At 40.4% G+C, this 16697-nt stretch overlaps 1 protein-coding gene across 3 annotated transcripts in view; it reads left to right on the forward strand.

Moving 5' to 3' along the window:
• SUCO (SUN domain containing ossification factor) overlaps window positions 1–16697 on the forward strand; it is a 210093-nt gene that overhangs the window by 130926 nt on the left and 62470 nt on the right. For all 3 annotated transcript variants that reach the window (XM_087962483.1, XM_087962484.1, XM_026681814.2), the window contains exon 14: window positions 16232–16323. In XM_087962483.1, the coding sequence (XP_087818609.1) occupies window positions 16232–16323 (92 nt within the window). The remainder of the gene's footprint in view (window positions 1–16231; window positions 16324–16697) is intronic.

The following is a 16697-nucleotide window of genomic DNA, read 5'->3' on the forward strand; positions in this document are numbered from 1 at the left end:
ATGACAAATCTATTGTCCACATAGTGGCACCACAATTTAGGTGTGTAGTTTTGAATGCACAATGTTCTAATTGACAAAGGACTGTTTCTGCAATGACTGCTGATATTGTGGATTCCATGGGTGTCCCTTTTATTTGCTCATACATTGCCCTTTTGAATGTGAAAAAGGTATGTTGGCAGTACTGGAATACGTTCATGATATGTGTCCAGGTTAGCTTAGTCTGATCTGTGTTGTACTCTTTTAGTTTTTTTTTAAAAAAACTATTACTTTGTATGTTGTGAGGAGGAATAATAGGTAAATAGGGACACTACAACAAAGCTGACTACGATCTTGTTAAGAGTCACATTTAAGCCTTGTAGTTTCCAGAATCCACCATCCTGTCCTGCCATTCTGTTGGAAGGGTGGGAGGAAGCTTGCTCGCATTTTAACTTGCTTTTTGCTTTTGCTGTAACTGCTTGAGAATTAGGGAGGGGGAGCATCTTCAGAGACAAAACGTTCTCTCTCCCAGCTGGTTTTAGCCCTTCTCCAAAGCCGTCATGCCCTGAGGTGAACTATTATTTCTTTGGATCTCAGAGATTTTCAAAACAATCTTGTAGCATCACATTGGTTGCTGATGGACTGATTAGAATGGTTGGGCTTGGGGAAACAAAAGAATGCTCTTTGCATTGTGCGGGCTTTTTCAGATTTCACCTTGTTCTCCTGCAACCACTTTACTCTCAGTAAAAGTTCTTTTGATTCAACAGATTGGATTAAGAGTCTTGCTTTCCTGGGGGACTAGCTGAGCAGTTCATTACATTAGGCAAAATCTACAAAGTCAGTCAACACTCTGCATATGATGTCAGCCAAGGCAGAAGACCAGGAGTGCTGGGGAGAAGCCTCATCCAGACCTTCCCCTGAGCTGGACCTCTCCCAGTGGACAGAGGGGGTTGGAAGCCTGGAAGACTCATCAAGACCCTGGTGGTCCATTGGAGTCAGAAAGAAGGAAGTTTAGGAAGGAAGAACCAACCATCATCTAAGACAGGCAGCAGTGAGAGAGGCAATTACAGCTGGAAGAGCTCAAGGAAGAGGAGGAGGAAAGCAAAGAACCTGATCAAGTAAATCTAATAATGAAGTACGCCATGTGGTTCATGATGAATGCCTTTCAAACCCTGAAGACATGTGAAGCACATATCAAGGCTGCTACCAGCAAGGCTCAGCAAACCCAAGGGGAAGAGGATGGAGGGTGAGCTTCAATACTAGACATCACTGCAGGAGTTTCACCAAACCCAGCCACTGCCTCAGCTGTTGCTGGTGCAGCACCTAGGGAAGCCGCCAGGGCTGCTGCCCCTGTGGGAACTGGCTAGGCAAGAGCTAAGCACCGAAAGACCTCACCCCTTCGTGTGAAGTTCAATGGAAACCCGCAGCAGCTGGGACTCTTTCTGGCCCATGTTCTAACCTATGTGTAAGAGTATGGGCAGGGGATCCCTACCGAAGGTGCCAAGGTGAGCATCACCCTAGGCTTGGAAGGGCCGCAGCCTACTGTATGGTGACCCTACGCAACGCGAATGCACCAAAGCTGAGAAACTTTTATCACTTTATGACAGCACTTCTTCAGTGATTTGAAGACCCCCTTGCCAATTGTAAAGTGAGGGACTGCATCACAACTGCATCAAGGCATCATGTGGTGGTGGATAATTTCACAATCCTCAATTGCTTCATAGATGGGCTGAATGACGACCTGTACAATGCCTGCATCTCGAGAGGACTCCTTCCATCCTTCACAACTGATAGGTGCTGGCTGAGGAGATGGAGATTGACCAAGTATGCAGCCAGTACCGCTCGACCCAACTGTGGAAGAAACCAGCCCTGGGGAAAAGTGGTGGTGAAACTGCAAAACCTGCAGCCACCTGCTTCAAGTGTGGCCAGGAGGAACACTGTGCAGCAGAGTGCAAGGCTAGCCGCCCAGCCAAGAAACCCCCTCTTGGGTCCCTTGGGAAAGCCACCAAGACCCCACAATGGGCCAGAGAAATGGCGCTGAAGGGAGTGGAGATCATTGAGTTCACCCCATCATTGAAGCAGGATGAGGGAACTCTGACCCAACCAACTGATGGCCAGGGATTAACCGACACTGATGATGACCTCCCGGTAATAAAGGCGGAAATAAAAAGTGGGAATTTTTGTTAAATAGTAGTTTTTTGAAAAGTTTGCTAAACATGACAAGCAATATGAATCTCACAAAGATCAGAGCAGGAAAAAAATGCCTCGTAAGGATCAATGATGGCATCTAGCCCTTCCAATCAAAAATCTATTGAAGACATGTTACAGAGGAAACGAACAAATTCATACAAAGATCTAAAAGCAATGTTACAAAACATGCAAGAGGCAATGTTCAAAAACCATGAAGAGATGAAAAGAGAGATCAGTGTGGTGAGAACGACACAAGTGAAATCAAAGAGAATGCAGATAATGGATGGAAAATGTGAAGCTTTCCAGCAGCAAATAACCAAGAATGAACAGAAACTATTAGAAGTGGAACAAAGTATGGAAAAGGAAGAAAGGAGGGTAGAGGAAATAAATGAAAAACTAACTTTGACCAATAAAGAATTGGAGATGATCTTTCTCGAAGCCGAGAGAGCAGCTCAGTATTTACGTTTCCAGAACATTATGAGAAGAAAAAGGAGAAGACCTTCCAGATACAATGGCAGAAGAATTCTACAAACAACATTTCAACAATGAAGAAGAATCAGGAGACCAAGAAGAAGAAAGTGACATAACAGAAGGAAGAGATACAGGACGAACAATCATGGAAAGGGAAAGACCACACATTTCGGACAAAGGCAGGAGAGGAGGAGAAAGAGAAAGAGTAGAGAACCATGAAAGAAGAATCAATGAACCAAAAGAGATTAGAGCAACCAGAAGCACGAAGCCAAGATACAAGTAAAACAATGGAAGAAGAGTTTAAGATTTGGTTAACGAACATTAATGGATTAAACTACCCAATGAAACGACGTAATTTTTTTTAATAAACTAAAAAGTTTGAAGATGAATATAGTAGGACTTCAGGAAGTCCATATAAAAGATAGTCAAAGACATCCAACCCAAACTAGGAAATTTATTTGTATCTCTAGATCAACCAAAAAAGAGAGGGGTAGTATTACATGTTAAAGACAAGATTGCGTGAAACAAATCTATAGTGATAAAGAAGGGAGAATTTTGATTGTTGAGGCCAAAATAAATCATAAAAATATGATAATAGTTGAAACCTATGCACCTAATGGAGGCCAAGAACAATTTTACAAAAGCTTACATAACATAATTTGTGATATAGAATACGATTTGTATTATAGGGGACTTTAATGCTATCACAGATAAAATACGGGACTATAAATGTAGCAACACAAGAAAGGGAAACAAAAGAACCTTACCAAGAACCTTTTTCAAAATGGCCAAATACCTAAATTTACAAGAAAGAAATAGGGAGAACTACTCGAACAGGCACAAATCGTGGTCCAGGATAGATATGGTGTGGACCTCAAAGGAGATGGACTAAGAAATTAAAGAAGTCTACATAGAGCCGAATCTTTGGGCTGACCACAATCCCATGAGACTTTACTGGAAAGGATACAAGACTACACCAAGATGGACATTTCAACAGGCAATCCTAAAGGACAAGGATTTCAAACTGAAGCTGGAGAAAGAAATGGATTTCTTTTTCAAAGTGAACAAACAGGAAGATACATCCCCGCAAATTCTTTGGGACACAGCAAAGCATATATGAGAGGAGTGGCAATCTCATATATGGCAAAGAAAAACAAGGAGAAAAAACAACCACAGGAGAACCCTTGAGGATGACTATAAAAGATTGGAGACATTATTTCAGAAAGAACCACATAATAAAAGACTGAAAAACCAAATGGATTTACTCAAACATAAACTCCGCAAGCTCGAAAAAGAGGGCCTAGCCCAACAACTTAAACTAACTAAACAGAACTTTTTCGAAAATGCGAATAAACCGAGAAGATGGTTAGAACAAAAACTAAGGAGACAAAAGGAAAAATGACGGATTGATAAATTACAAGACAAAGATGGAAGATGCACTACCAGCAGGACGCAAAGAAAATCGCTCAGGTGATTTAAAACATATCGGTATGTTTTAAAATAATAATCATAAGTACTTTTTTTGTCATTGTACGTATATACACAGTATACACATACAACAAAATTCACATAACACTCAGAGACCAGACCCAACATGCACACACACATCATAATCCCCAAACACACCCCCACCCACCAAAATTCCCCGCCCCCTAAAAACACACAAGCATCCACACAACAGACCAAATAATACTGTTCAACAGCTCACTGATGGTGTCCTTAAATTCATTGTTAAGTGCAATTATAGCTCGCATTACCAGGTGAGATTACCAAAAATCTCAGAGGAAATAAAAATAATGTTGAATGAGGAAATTAGAATTTCAGAAGTTACAAAGGCAATTAATAAACAAAAAAACAGTAAGTCGCCAGGCCCAGATGGCCTACTGACAGAGTTGTACAAAGACCAACAAAATATTCTGGGCCAACCTTTATTGGAAGTTTTCAACACAGTTTTAGAAGAGGCAAAAATCCCCAGATCTTGGACAGAAGCTAATATTGTCTTGATACAAAAAGAAAAAGCAGATGAGACACTGATCAAAAATTACAGACCAATGTCTCTTTTGAATGTGGTGTGTAAGATTTTCACAACGATTATAGCTGAGAGACTTAAAAAATTTTTTAAATGAATTCATCCATAGAGATCAAAGTGGTTTCTTGACTAAAAGAAAAATCAAACATAACATAAGAACAATTTTAGATGTCCTTGAATTTTATGAAATATACAACAGACATCAAGCAGCACTACTCTTTTTAGATGCCCAAAAAGCTTTTGATAATGTCAAGTGGTTGTTTTTATTACAGCAACTTAGATACATGGATATCGGCAAAAAAATTTTAAAATATAATCACAGTGATATACTCAAAACAAGAAGCCAAAATAATAATAAACGGAGAAGCGACAAACAATTTTAGTATACCGAAAGGAACAAGACAAGGGTACCCTCAATCACCATTATTATTCATATTTACATTGGAAGTATTAGCAAGGACAATTTGGCAAGAACCACAGATAAAAGGCCTAGAAATTAAAAAAGAAACCTTCAAATTTACAAGCATTTGCCGATGATCTGGTGTTCATTATGGAAGATCCAGAACAATCGGGCCTGAAACGTTTAGAGTTACTTGAGGAATATGGCGATGCTGCTGGCTTAAAAATTTATAAAGAAAAAATGAAAATGATAGTCAAGAACATGAATAATAAACAGAAAAAAATTCTGGCCACGAAGTTGGACATCCAGATGGTCAAAAAAATAAAATACCTAGGAAGCAACATCTCGGCATGTTGCACCATGATTAAAGAAGATAACTATCAGAAATTGCTGAAACAAATAAAAGAAGATCTGGAAAGATGGAGCAATTTAAGACTCTTTATTAGGAAGAATCAGCAATTAAGATCACCATTCTACCCAAAGTACTCTTTTTGTTCCAAAACATACCAGTAAAACTAGACAAAAAATTCTTTGGGGATTTGAATAAATTGACATTAAATTTATTTTATGGGAAGAGGCCCAGGATCAAATTGAAATTATTACAAGATGCAAAAGAAAGAGGAGGATTCGGACTTCCAAAATGGGAACTATACTATCAGGCAACAGCACTTACTTGGATTAAGGACTGGATAAACTTAAAAGATAGAAGACTTACTACACTTAGAAGGCCATGACCTACAGCAGGGCTGGCATGCATTTCTGTGGCATGGCAGAAACACCATTTACCAATACTTTTTAAGGCATAAATTTCAACAAGCCTTATTTTTGATTTGGAATAAAATTAAATTTCAAAATTATATGGAACTGCCAACCTGGATATCGACGCTAGAAGCAATAGTGTACCCAAATTTGTATAACCTGACAAAAGCCATTACTTACAAAGATATTATAATTGACAAGGGGCAACTGAAGTTGAGACAGGACCTAAAACAACAAGAGGTAGATATGGAATGGTGGGCTTATCTCCAAATTCAGTCGAGGTATGAAAAAGATAAAGAGTTGGGAATTACTATGCATGATTCAATATTAGATAAAATCCTATCGGGGCCTGAAGATAAACAAAGAGAATTTATAGATATTTTTTGGACTATAAAATGCATGAAGAACAGGTTAAAGAAACGATGGTGACCTGGGCTAAGGACCTTGGGCACAGTATAAATATGGACCAATAGCAATCAACATGGGAGCGAAATAAAAAAAATAACATTAGCCACATCATACAAGGAAAACTTGTATAAGATGTTCTACCGGTGGCATCTCCCACCAGCAAGACTGGCCAAAATGTACGGAAACCAGTCATCTAATTATTGGAAATGTTTGAAAGAACAGGGTACATACTACCATGCATGGTGGTCCTGTAAAAAAGCTCAGGATTTTTGGTATAAAATTTGGGTGTGGTTAGAGGAAATGATGGGGCTAAAAATAAACTATAAACCCGAGACTTTTATATTGGGAATCATGTCAGAAAAGTACAGTAAAGATGATACCTATCTAATAATCCATGTAATTACAGTGGCAAGGATGACATTTGCCCGGAAATGGAAGGCTAGAGAAATTTCTAGAGAAGACGAAGTGATAGACAAGATCTTGTTATGTGCTGAAATGGATAGGTTGACATTGGAACTGAAGGATAAGGATAACTCAGAATATTATATAATATGGAATAAATTCTTCTATTGGAGGGAAATGAAAGGGAGTTCGCAAAATAGAAAAGGAACAAAGGATCGGTAGGAAGGATATGAGAGACTATACGACTTAACTAAAATGCAACTGAAAGGAATTAAAATATATAAAGACCTAATGTATATAAATGTACAAAAGGTTTAGAGTATATAACATAAGATGTAATGACAAAAATGTATGTCAAAGAAGTTCACTGCGTTCAATGTTTTTAAATATTGTATTTAATAAAATTTATTTTTTTTAAAAAAGAATTAGGATGGTTTGTGAGGGTATTTCAGGTGGAATTTCCATGGTACTGTGGGGCTTTGACATGTTTTTTGACTACCCATTCATTTTGGGAGGAGGGTAGATGTTTCCATGCTACTAAATATTTTGCGGAGCCATGGTGAATGTGTGAATCAAGAATATCTTTCATTTCAAAATTTTGCTCCTGTTCCATCATAATGGGGGTTGGAGTTGTGGGTAAAGGGGCCCTGATCTTTGAAGTGATTTCTGGTTTGAGCAGGCTGCAGTGAAATACTGGATGAACTTGTCTTAAATATTTTAGGAAGTAGGAGTTCTACAGTGACAGGGTTAATGATTCTGGTGATGGGAAATGGGACAATGAATTTTGGTCCCAGTTTCTTAGAAAGTTGTAGTGATTGTAAGAACTTTGTGGATAAATACACGCAGTCCCCAACCTTGAATGGTTTGAGTTCAGTGCGTGTTTTTTTTCAGTTTGAGCTTTAAAAGCTTCTCTAGCCTCTTGCAAGGCTAGTCTGACCACTGGCCAAGTGTTTTGTAAATTGTTTATCTGCTCCTTAAATGAGGGGATGTTAGGTTCCATAGTGGGTAGCTCTGGCATGGGGTTGAATTATTGTCCTGTGGTTCCCTGGAATGGGGTGAAACCAGTGCTACTGTTCACAGAGTTATTGTAAGCTACCCCGGCAAAAGGAAAAGGTCAGTCCAGTTGTCTTGTTGGTATTAATAAAAAATCTTAAAACGTTGTTCTAACACCCCATTGATTCTCTCAAATCCCCATCCCCATTTGTCTAGGGGTGATGCAAAGAGCTCAACCTCTGGGCAGAGCCTAACAAGTTTTTAAAAGCCTGCCAAAATTTGGAGGTGAATTGAACACCCCTGTCTGAGATAATTCATTGGGGAGCTCCATGTAGGCGATAAAATTTTTGCTAGTGCCTTGGCTGTTGGGATCTTCTAGCAGGGTATAAAATGGACTTATTTTGAAAAAAGATCCGTTATAACCCAAATAACTGTTTCCCACGCAGTTCCACTATAAAATCCATAGAAATCTCCAGGGTGTTGAAGGTTCTGCTACAGTTTGTAGAAGCCCTGGGGATTTTCCTTGCCTTCTTTTTGCAGTTGCACAGATAGGGCAACTAGCAACATAGCTCTTAATGTCTTTTTTAAGGGATGGCCACCAGAATTGTCTTTTGATGAGGTGCAGGGTTTTTACAAATCCAAAATGTCCAGCTATTTTGGAGATTTTCACAAAAGCCAGAATGAACTGATGGTAAAAAGTTTGCAAAACCCAGGAAACATTTGTTTGTGGATTTGGGGCTCCCAATCGATGACGGCTTTTACTTTTGTGGGTCCATCTCTATTCCCTTGTGGGATATTCTATATCCCAGGTAGTCAATTTGTCTTGGTGGAACTCACATTTAGAGAATTTTGCATAGTCTGGCGGCTTGGAGTTTTGTGAGAATTTCTCAGACTAGTTTTATGTGCTCTGTTTTTGTTTTGGTGTAAATTAAAATGTCATCAAGATAAACTAGGACCCCTTTGTATAAATGTTCATGGAGTACTTTGTTAATTAGTTGCATAAATAAAGCAGTGGCTCCTTGTAATCCAAAAGGGAGTACTTTGAATTGGTAGCATCCCAGCGGGGTATTAAAAGCAGTTTTCTACTCATTCCCTTTCCTAATTCTGGTATGGTAGTATGCCTCTTGTAAATCTAGTTTTGAAAAGATTTTTCCTTTAGAGAGGTGGGCCAGCATGTCCTTCATAAGGGAAGTGGCTACACGTTTTCCACGCTGACAGTGTTTACATTTCTATAATCAACCCAAGGCATAGGGTTCCATCTTTCTTCTTGTGGAATAGTGCTGGGGTTGCTATTTTCGGTTGGATGGGTTTGATGAAGCCTCTTTTTAAATTTATGCACTGAGTTCGTCTAGTTCTCTGGGGCAGGGGTCGCCAACCTTTTGGATCTCAAGGACCACCAAATTCATAATTTTAAATCCCAGGGACCACTAACTGGTTCTGTGGGCATGGCCTAATTTGTGGGTTTGGCTTGGTGGTCATGTGTCTGGCTGGGCAAGGCTTGTATGTAAATATTATAAATATTTATATAAATATTGAATTTTTTATAAAAAAAGAGCAATTTTTACCCAAAATCAGGCAAAGCAGGCAGGCAGATTGAGTTGCTCACAGAATCACAGATTCTTTCAGAGATCTATCTATCTGCCATTGGCTAGTTCAGTCTGTCACATAAAATTTGCTTGCAAGCAAACTCATAAAATTAACTCACAACACACCATGTATGGAAATATTGAATTTTTTTAATTAAAAAAGAACAACTTTTATGCAAAATCAGGCAAAGCAGGCAGGCAGATTGAGTTGCTCACAGAATCATTTAGTGATCTATCTGCCATCAACTAGCTCAGTCTGTCACATAAAATTTGCTTGCCGTGAGTATGCACTGAATAATAGAACCTTCAGTTCTAAGGGAGGTTCGGCTGTGCTTAAAAGCAGAGCCAAAAATCTAAAGACTACTAGAAAGCAAGAAATCCAACCATTTCCTGCTTCCTAGCTAAACTATGTCTTCCGGCACAGCAGAACAGCTGATGGTCGGAAAAAGGAAAAATAGCAATTTAGCAGGTAAGTTTGCCGGGTAAGGAGTGAGTGGGTGGGGAGGGTTCCTGCGGGCCATGTGGGTGGCGCAGCCTTGTGTTTCTGTGCAGCCTGGATTAATTGCTTTGGGGAGGTGCTCTGGGCGTGAGATTTCTCTGCGGCCCACCAAAATTTTCTTTTTCTTTTTTTGAACAAATTTTATTAATTTTTAAAGACATACAAAACATAAATACACAGAAACAAAAAACATAAACGCATAAGAAATCTCTTTTCTGAAAGTTGCTTAGTCCCGGGTTAAAACTCTTGGTACAGACACAAATTCAGATTCATATTCATTTTACATACCATTCCATATCTTATTGGCATTTTCAATTTTCTATATAACTTCTCCTCTCTTTTAAATTTTCTCAATTTTGTTTTATTTATCTCCTCTCAATTCGAATCATAATATTTATTATTCTTTGTCTGTTCTATTTCCAGCTATCCATTTATCTTTCTTCTTTGAAAAAAAAACTTCTCCTGTACACTAAATGGAGTATGATGCCTTTATCTCTTTCCCCTATATTTATAATACTTAATATAGAACACATAACTTACATTGGGATTCTGTCTGGTACATTCTAAAATTATACAGTATTATCAAAACCAATACAAATCTATTCATTAATATTGATATTCATTTATATCTTAAACATTTAGCACATTACTTTTCAGTTAAATCACATACTTTTATGGGAGCACCTATTTTCCATAGTTATTTCCCCCCCCCCCCCCACGTCACATATTATAGATCATTATTTCATTATGATGTTCCCCCTTCTCCTACTTCAAATCTCTCATTTCACAAAAAGTTTCACTAGGATAACATAGTCTAATCATTAATATTAACAATCATTTATATCTTAAACATTTTACCCATTTCAGTTAAATATCATGCCTTTGTGGGAACACTTATGCTTTCCAAAATTATTTTCCCCCATCACTTATCTTAAATCATTGTTTCATTACAGTACTCCCCTTTTCTTAACAAAAGTTTCACAAGATTATACTAAATATTTTATCGCATTTTAAATTACATATTATTTCCAATTTTCTATGGTTATTTCTAAATACAAATATAGAAATGCAATCTTATGTACGTTTCTAGAATCCCTTTTTCAATAAAATTTATCCATTATCTCTAAAAAACCTTTGCTTCTTTACATCTTGCTCCCCACCATTAAGGCTTCTCATCCCTTCCTTTCTCCCTTGCTTCTTCTTCTCCTTGTCCTCTTTACCCCCTTGTCTCTCCACTTCCCTTTTATTCTGCTTTCCCCCTTTCTGTTGTTTCCTAACATAATATCCCCTTTTCACCTTATTCTTCTCTTTTTGGATTGTTTTTCCAGGTCTTAAATTCTTCTTTTCCTTTTTCTCTTTCTTTTTTCCTTCTCCGACCAAAGTTATTTGTTCATCAAAGATGGCTTCTTCTTTTTCCGAGTCATCCTGTTGCTCATTCAGCTTTACATAAGTACAAACCGCCATTTCTAAAAATTGAAAAAGAGTGCCAAGGACATCTTTCCCTTCTTGCTTTTCTTTTTCATATTTTTGGTATACAAGTTTCAGTCCATCCACAAGTGATGCCACTGTGTAGAGAAAAAGTTTTTCCAAACAACCACCCGAGTGCTTTTAATCAGAAATAATTCTCAGAAGTTCCAAAATCACCAAACAATTCAAACAAGCTGTTTCTTTTAAATACTTTCTCCTTCTTCACTTTCTCTTTCTGGGGTTAAAGTTTAGCCACAAAGTTCCCTTTAAAATATATCTTTTAGAAGTCTTATTGATGTTTAGTAGCTCTTTAGAATTCTAGGCAATCTTCTCCTTATTTTCAAATTTGCTCCAATTTTTTTTTTCCTCTCCCTTCCCACTCACAGCCAAAAAGATTTTTTTTCCCTTTAAGTGTTCAGAAATCCTTATCCCTTCAGCATTCAATTACCTCCAATGCAGGTTTTCGGATTTCTCTTATGATTCCATCCGCTGTCACGTTAGGAAGGAGAGTGAAACAAAAAAAAAAAAAACTTTCCCTTTTAGGATATTCGCAGCTTGTAACTCTCACTGGAAACAATGTATACTTAGCAGCCTTCAAGTTTCCAGGGCACTTTCTCTTGCCTTGTCCCGGTTGAAAGCAACTTTCATAATTCTTCCAACTTTCTCCCTCCTGCACCTGCTTGTCCGGCTGCAGATTTCTTCGTGGCGGCCATTGCTGACTGCCGCTCCTCCGCCTTGGGAAAAGGGGGTTCTGCCGGCTGAGGAGGGGGTCTGTGACACCCCCAGGCCCTTGTCCGGATCCCCCCTGTCTTCAGCTGCCTCTACGGGGCAGCTATATCCCCCAGATCCAAACGGATCAGGGGAACCTTGGCGGCGAACGCAGCAGGGATCGCGGCGTATTGCGAATCCCTGCCGCTGCCGAAACCTTGCAAACCGGAAGTCCTGCGGCCCACCAAAATTTTCTTGCGGCCCGGGGACATGCAGTATATTTTCAGTTTTGGAAGTTTATTACCTGGCAGATCTCAATGGCACAATCCGTGGCATGATGAGGTGGAAGTTCATCAAATGCCACTTTGCTAAATACTTCGGCCAGATCCTGGTATTCTTTGGGGATGCTAGTAGGCTCAGCAGGTGGCCGGCCATGGATTTTTCTCTGTTGTCTTTTCTTTCCCTTTTTTCCTTTGGGATGTTTGCGAATGTTACATGTCCCTGGAATCTTACAGTTCCTTTCTTCCTGTTTATTTTAGGGTTCTGTAGCCATGTGAACCCTAGGCCATTCCATTCCCAGAGCTACTATATATACATGAGAGTCACTTACCAGCGGGTCGTCTTCCAGATCGCTTTCAGACTGGCTCCAGTCTTCTCGGGGTGCCGGAGTTCCTTCCTCTGGGTTTGGAGGGGAACAAAACTCCATGACCTCTTGGCTTCTCAGCACGGTTCCTTTTCCTTGGGGGGTGGATTTTGCAAGTTTCCTCCCTGACGGATAATCAGGCTTTCTGGTGGAAGTTTTTGAATGGCACTCTACTGCATGGTACCCCTCCTTCCCACACTTAAAATGACCTGATGGCCTTGGTGCCATGGTGATTTGGGGTTTGAATGGTTCCCAACCCAGGGATCTTCTCCAAGCTGTGCCGGTGCGGTATTGGTTTCAGGTCATGTCGATTTCTACCTCCTCTGCCACCAGGTGCCATTCGTACAGGCGGCTAGGGGCCCCACGGGCCAGGCAAGCAGTGTATGGGTCATCGTTGAGCCGATATTTGAACCAACAGACTAGAATATCCTCTGGCCAGTCGATTCAGCTGGCCAGGTCACGGAATTCCTCAGTATATTCATCTACAGGGTGACAGCCCTGCTTTACGACTCTAATGCGGTCGCGGGCTTTGTGATTGGCAAGGGGGTCTTCGAAGCGGTGGCATAGGGTTGTCATGAATCAATGGAAGTTTTGCATCTCTGGGGCTTCGGCATTGTGGATGGTCACTATCCATCTGGTCGCTGCCCCCTCTAGGGCTAGAGTGACAACTCACACTTTTGCCCCCTGGCTGGAAAATTCTGCCCATACTCTTGCATATAGGTGAGGACTTGAGCCAGGAAGAACCTGCGTTTCTGGGGGTCTCTATTGAATTTTACACCCAAGGGTGGGCCTTCCTCTTCAGCTGCAGGCCCCTGGGTTGGCCGGGCACAATTGCCTGGGCTGGAATGGCAGGAGGTTGATACCTGGCATGGCTACTGCTCCACCATCTTGGTCAGCTACTTGATCAACTGTGAGTGATGGCTCGGGGTCCCTCAGCTGCTGGTTCACCTGCGCTCCTTCATCGGCGACCCAGTTCACCCCGGACGTTGAGGTTTTCCAGGGCTTCCATCACAAGGTGGTTGATGTGCCGCTTCAATTGATAATCTGCCAGCGGTTCCTCAATTGGCTCTTCCTGATCAGTAAGGATTTCCAGCTCCATTTTCCACCCGGGCTTACAGCTACCCTGGGTGAGGGTCACCCCCCTGGTTCTTCCATCCCAGTTGTCTCTTTTTCCTATACCAATAGACCATCGAGGCTTCATGGAACTTTCAAGGACAGCTTCGATGTCTTCAATGGGACATATGTAGCCAGTGTCGGGCTGGGTAGTGGTCAAGGTTTCTGCCCAGCACTTGGCTTTCCCTTGTTCGCTGCTTTGTTCGGACATCGATACAGGATCCCTTCGGTAGACTAAAATTTGGAAGGGGAAAAAAATTATCTCCAGTTTGACCACTATTGCAGAGCCTGCTTTATGTAAGGATCGGCCTCTCCCCCCTTATGAAGAAGTATAGACTCTTGAAAACTTTGTATTTCAAAAGGAACATTTTATTGAAAAGGGGTGAAAGCAAGTCAGAATTCAAAGCAGGCTTTGAGGTCCCTCATGGCATGAAACTAGGATAAAGGAAATTAGAGACCTCTCCCAACAGTCTGATGTGGATTGCACCAATCCACAGGTGTGGAGATGTTGTTGTACCAGCCTCTCTGAGAAACAGATAAGAAGAGTTTCTCGGCCATCTTCCAGTGTTGCAATCCACATGGCCCTCCCTCCCTTAACATTCCCCAAGAGGTGAGAATTTTCCAGGCATCTGAGGTGCCAAGCAACGGTTATAAATCAGGTGCAAAGTTATACAAAAAGACAAGGCAAGAAATAGGATACATAGAGAGGAAAAGGAACCAAATATAACAAATCTACCCTTCTTCCACCGAAGAATGGGAGATACACGTATCTGACACCTGAGATCATTTTTCCCCTGAGACCTGAACCAATCCCAGAAACTTTAATGGTAGAAGCACTTTGAAATCAGGGAAATTCTAGACTCCCATAGACATAGGGAAACCCTTCAGTATTTGGTGGCATGAAGGATTTCCTGACAGTTCAGAATGAATGGATTTATCATTACCATGTTAGAGCCCCTAGACTTATGAAATGTTTCCATAATCAGTACCCAGACAAACCCAAATGACATTCCTTTTGTTCTCTATTTCTTCTCCCCCTGTTTGTTCTGTTCTCAAGGACTAACAACGCTATTCAGAGCACAAGTCTGCTGCAGTTTTATCTGTGTGTCAGATCCACTATTGTGTCCTGCCATTCTGTTGGAAAGCGGGGGGGGGTTTGCTGGCATTTTAGCTTGCTTTTTGCTTTTGCTGTGATCACTTGGGAATTAGGGGTGGGGAGCATCTTTGGAGACAGAAAGAAGGGGGAGTGTCTTCAGAGACAGAGCAAGCTCTCTCCCAGCCAGTTTCAGCCCATCTCCAAGGCCATCATGTCCTGAGGGTTAACTGTTATCTCTTCACATCTCAGAGATTCTCAACAACCTTGCCGCATCATATTGGTTGCTGGTGGACTATTTAGGGGGGTTGGGCTTGGGGAAACAAAAGAATGCCGTTTGCATAGTGCGTGGTTTTTCAGATTTCGCTTTGTTCTTCAGCAATCGCTTTTCTCTCAGTAAAAGTTCTTTTGATTCAACTTAATGGATTAAGAATCCTGCTTTCCTGAGGGACTAGCTGAGGCAGTTCCTTACAGTAGTTTCGTCAAAAATTACATGAATGATGTGATCATGCTGTTAGAGCAGGAGTCTTCAAACTTGACAGCTTTAAGACTTGTGGACTTCAACTCCCAGAATTCCTCCTCCAATAATGTTAGCTCAGGAATTCTGGGAGTTGAAGTCTACAAGTCTTAAACTTGCCAAGTTTGAAGACCCTTGTGTTAGAGGATAGGGTCAGGCATTGTGCTAACCATTTAGCCAAGTTGTAGGTAAGGGTATCTTGTAGTGCTACAGTAGGTCTGAGGGGACTCTTTATTTTGTGTATCTTGGGGAATCCATAAAGTCTTGCTGGGGCGGTATCTGTTGCTTTCATTTTCCAACATTCTTTTTCTGTTATGTAGTTGTTTTGTTTGAGTTGGCTAAAGTAAGCATACAATTGTGTGACCATCATTCTCATCACTGATGTCTTTGCTGGCCCATATGTTGAGGAATCATTGAGCATGTCTTCATGTCATAATCTGTGTGGTTTATCACCATCGTTGAGCAGCCTTTATCTGCCAATAAAATAATGACCTGATCTTTCAGGTCTTTCAAGATGTGTTGCTCCATTGGGCTAAGTGTATTATTTGTTTTGTGTGTTACCAGCATTGCCGATAGTCTTTGTCTGATAACATGTTTTTTTGGCCCTTCTATCTCTGTTGAATATGAATTCTAATTTATGCACCACATAAATATGACACATTGAATAGCCCCAAGCATACATTCTGGTAGAGAGAAGGTCCCTGAGGATGGGCTCCAGCATGAGTCCAAAAGCTTGGAAAGCTAAAACTCTGATTTCAGTGACTGACCCAGATTGGATCTTGCAACATTATCCTGGGACACATATATTCACCTTCATTCATAGTCAACTCTGTGATAATCTTAAGTAGTAAGAACCAGGGAAATGCATTGCACTTCAGTTTTATCAGTGTGCTAGTGTGAAATTCGTCTTTTATGTAAAAGGAAACAATCATGTTTTGTTACTTCTTTAACTAGTTTAATTAAAATATGATTTACAGAGTGTTTGGAACTAGCATGGTTGAAGAATATGAAGAAATTGCTGATTCACAATATCATTCTGAAAGGCAAGAACTCTTTGATGAAGATTATGGTAAGCAGTTGCTCACAATTTAAAATAAATTATAGTTACATAATAATCAAGGAAGGACTTACCTGGAAGACTTCATTTCATTTATATATAAATTAGAGAACAAATCTGAATTAATGAGTAAGTAGGGTAGTTAAAAGAACTGCAATTAATCCCGGCTGTGCAGAAACACAAGGCTGCGCCACCCACATGGCCCGTGGGAACCCTCCCCACTCACTCACTCCTTATTCGGCAAACTTGCCTGCTAAATTGCTATTTTTCCGACCATCAGCTGTTCTGCTGTGCTGGGAGATTTAGATTAACTAGAAAGCAGGAAATGGTTGGATTTCTTGCTTTCTAGCTAGTCTTTAGACCTTCGGCTCTGCTTTTAAGCACAG

Source organism: Notechis scutatus, chromosome 3 (assembly GCF_049901735.1).
Source record: "Notechis scutatus isolate UNSWTSFEM ecotype Mainland chromosome 3, rNotScu1.2, whole genome shotgun sequence".
NCBI classification, from domain to species: domain Eukaryota; kingdom Metazoa; phylum Chordata; class Lepidosauria; order Squamata; family Elapidae; genus Notechis; species Notechis scutatus.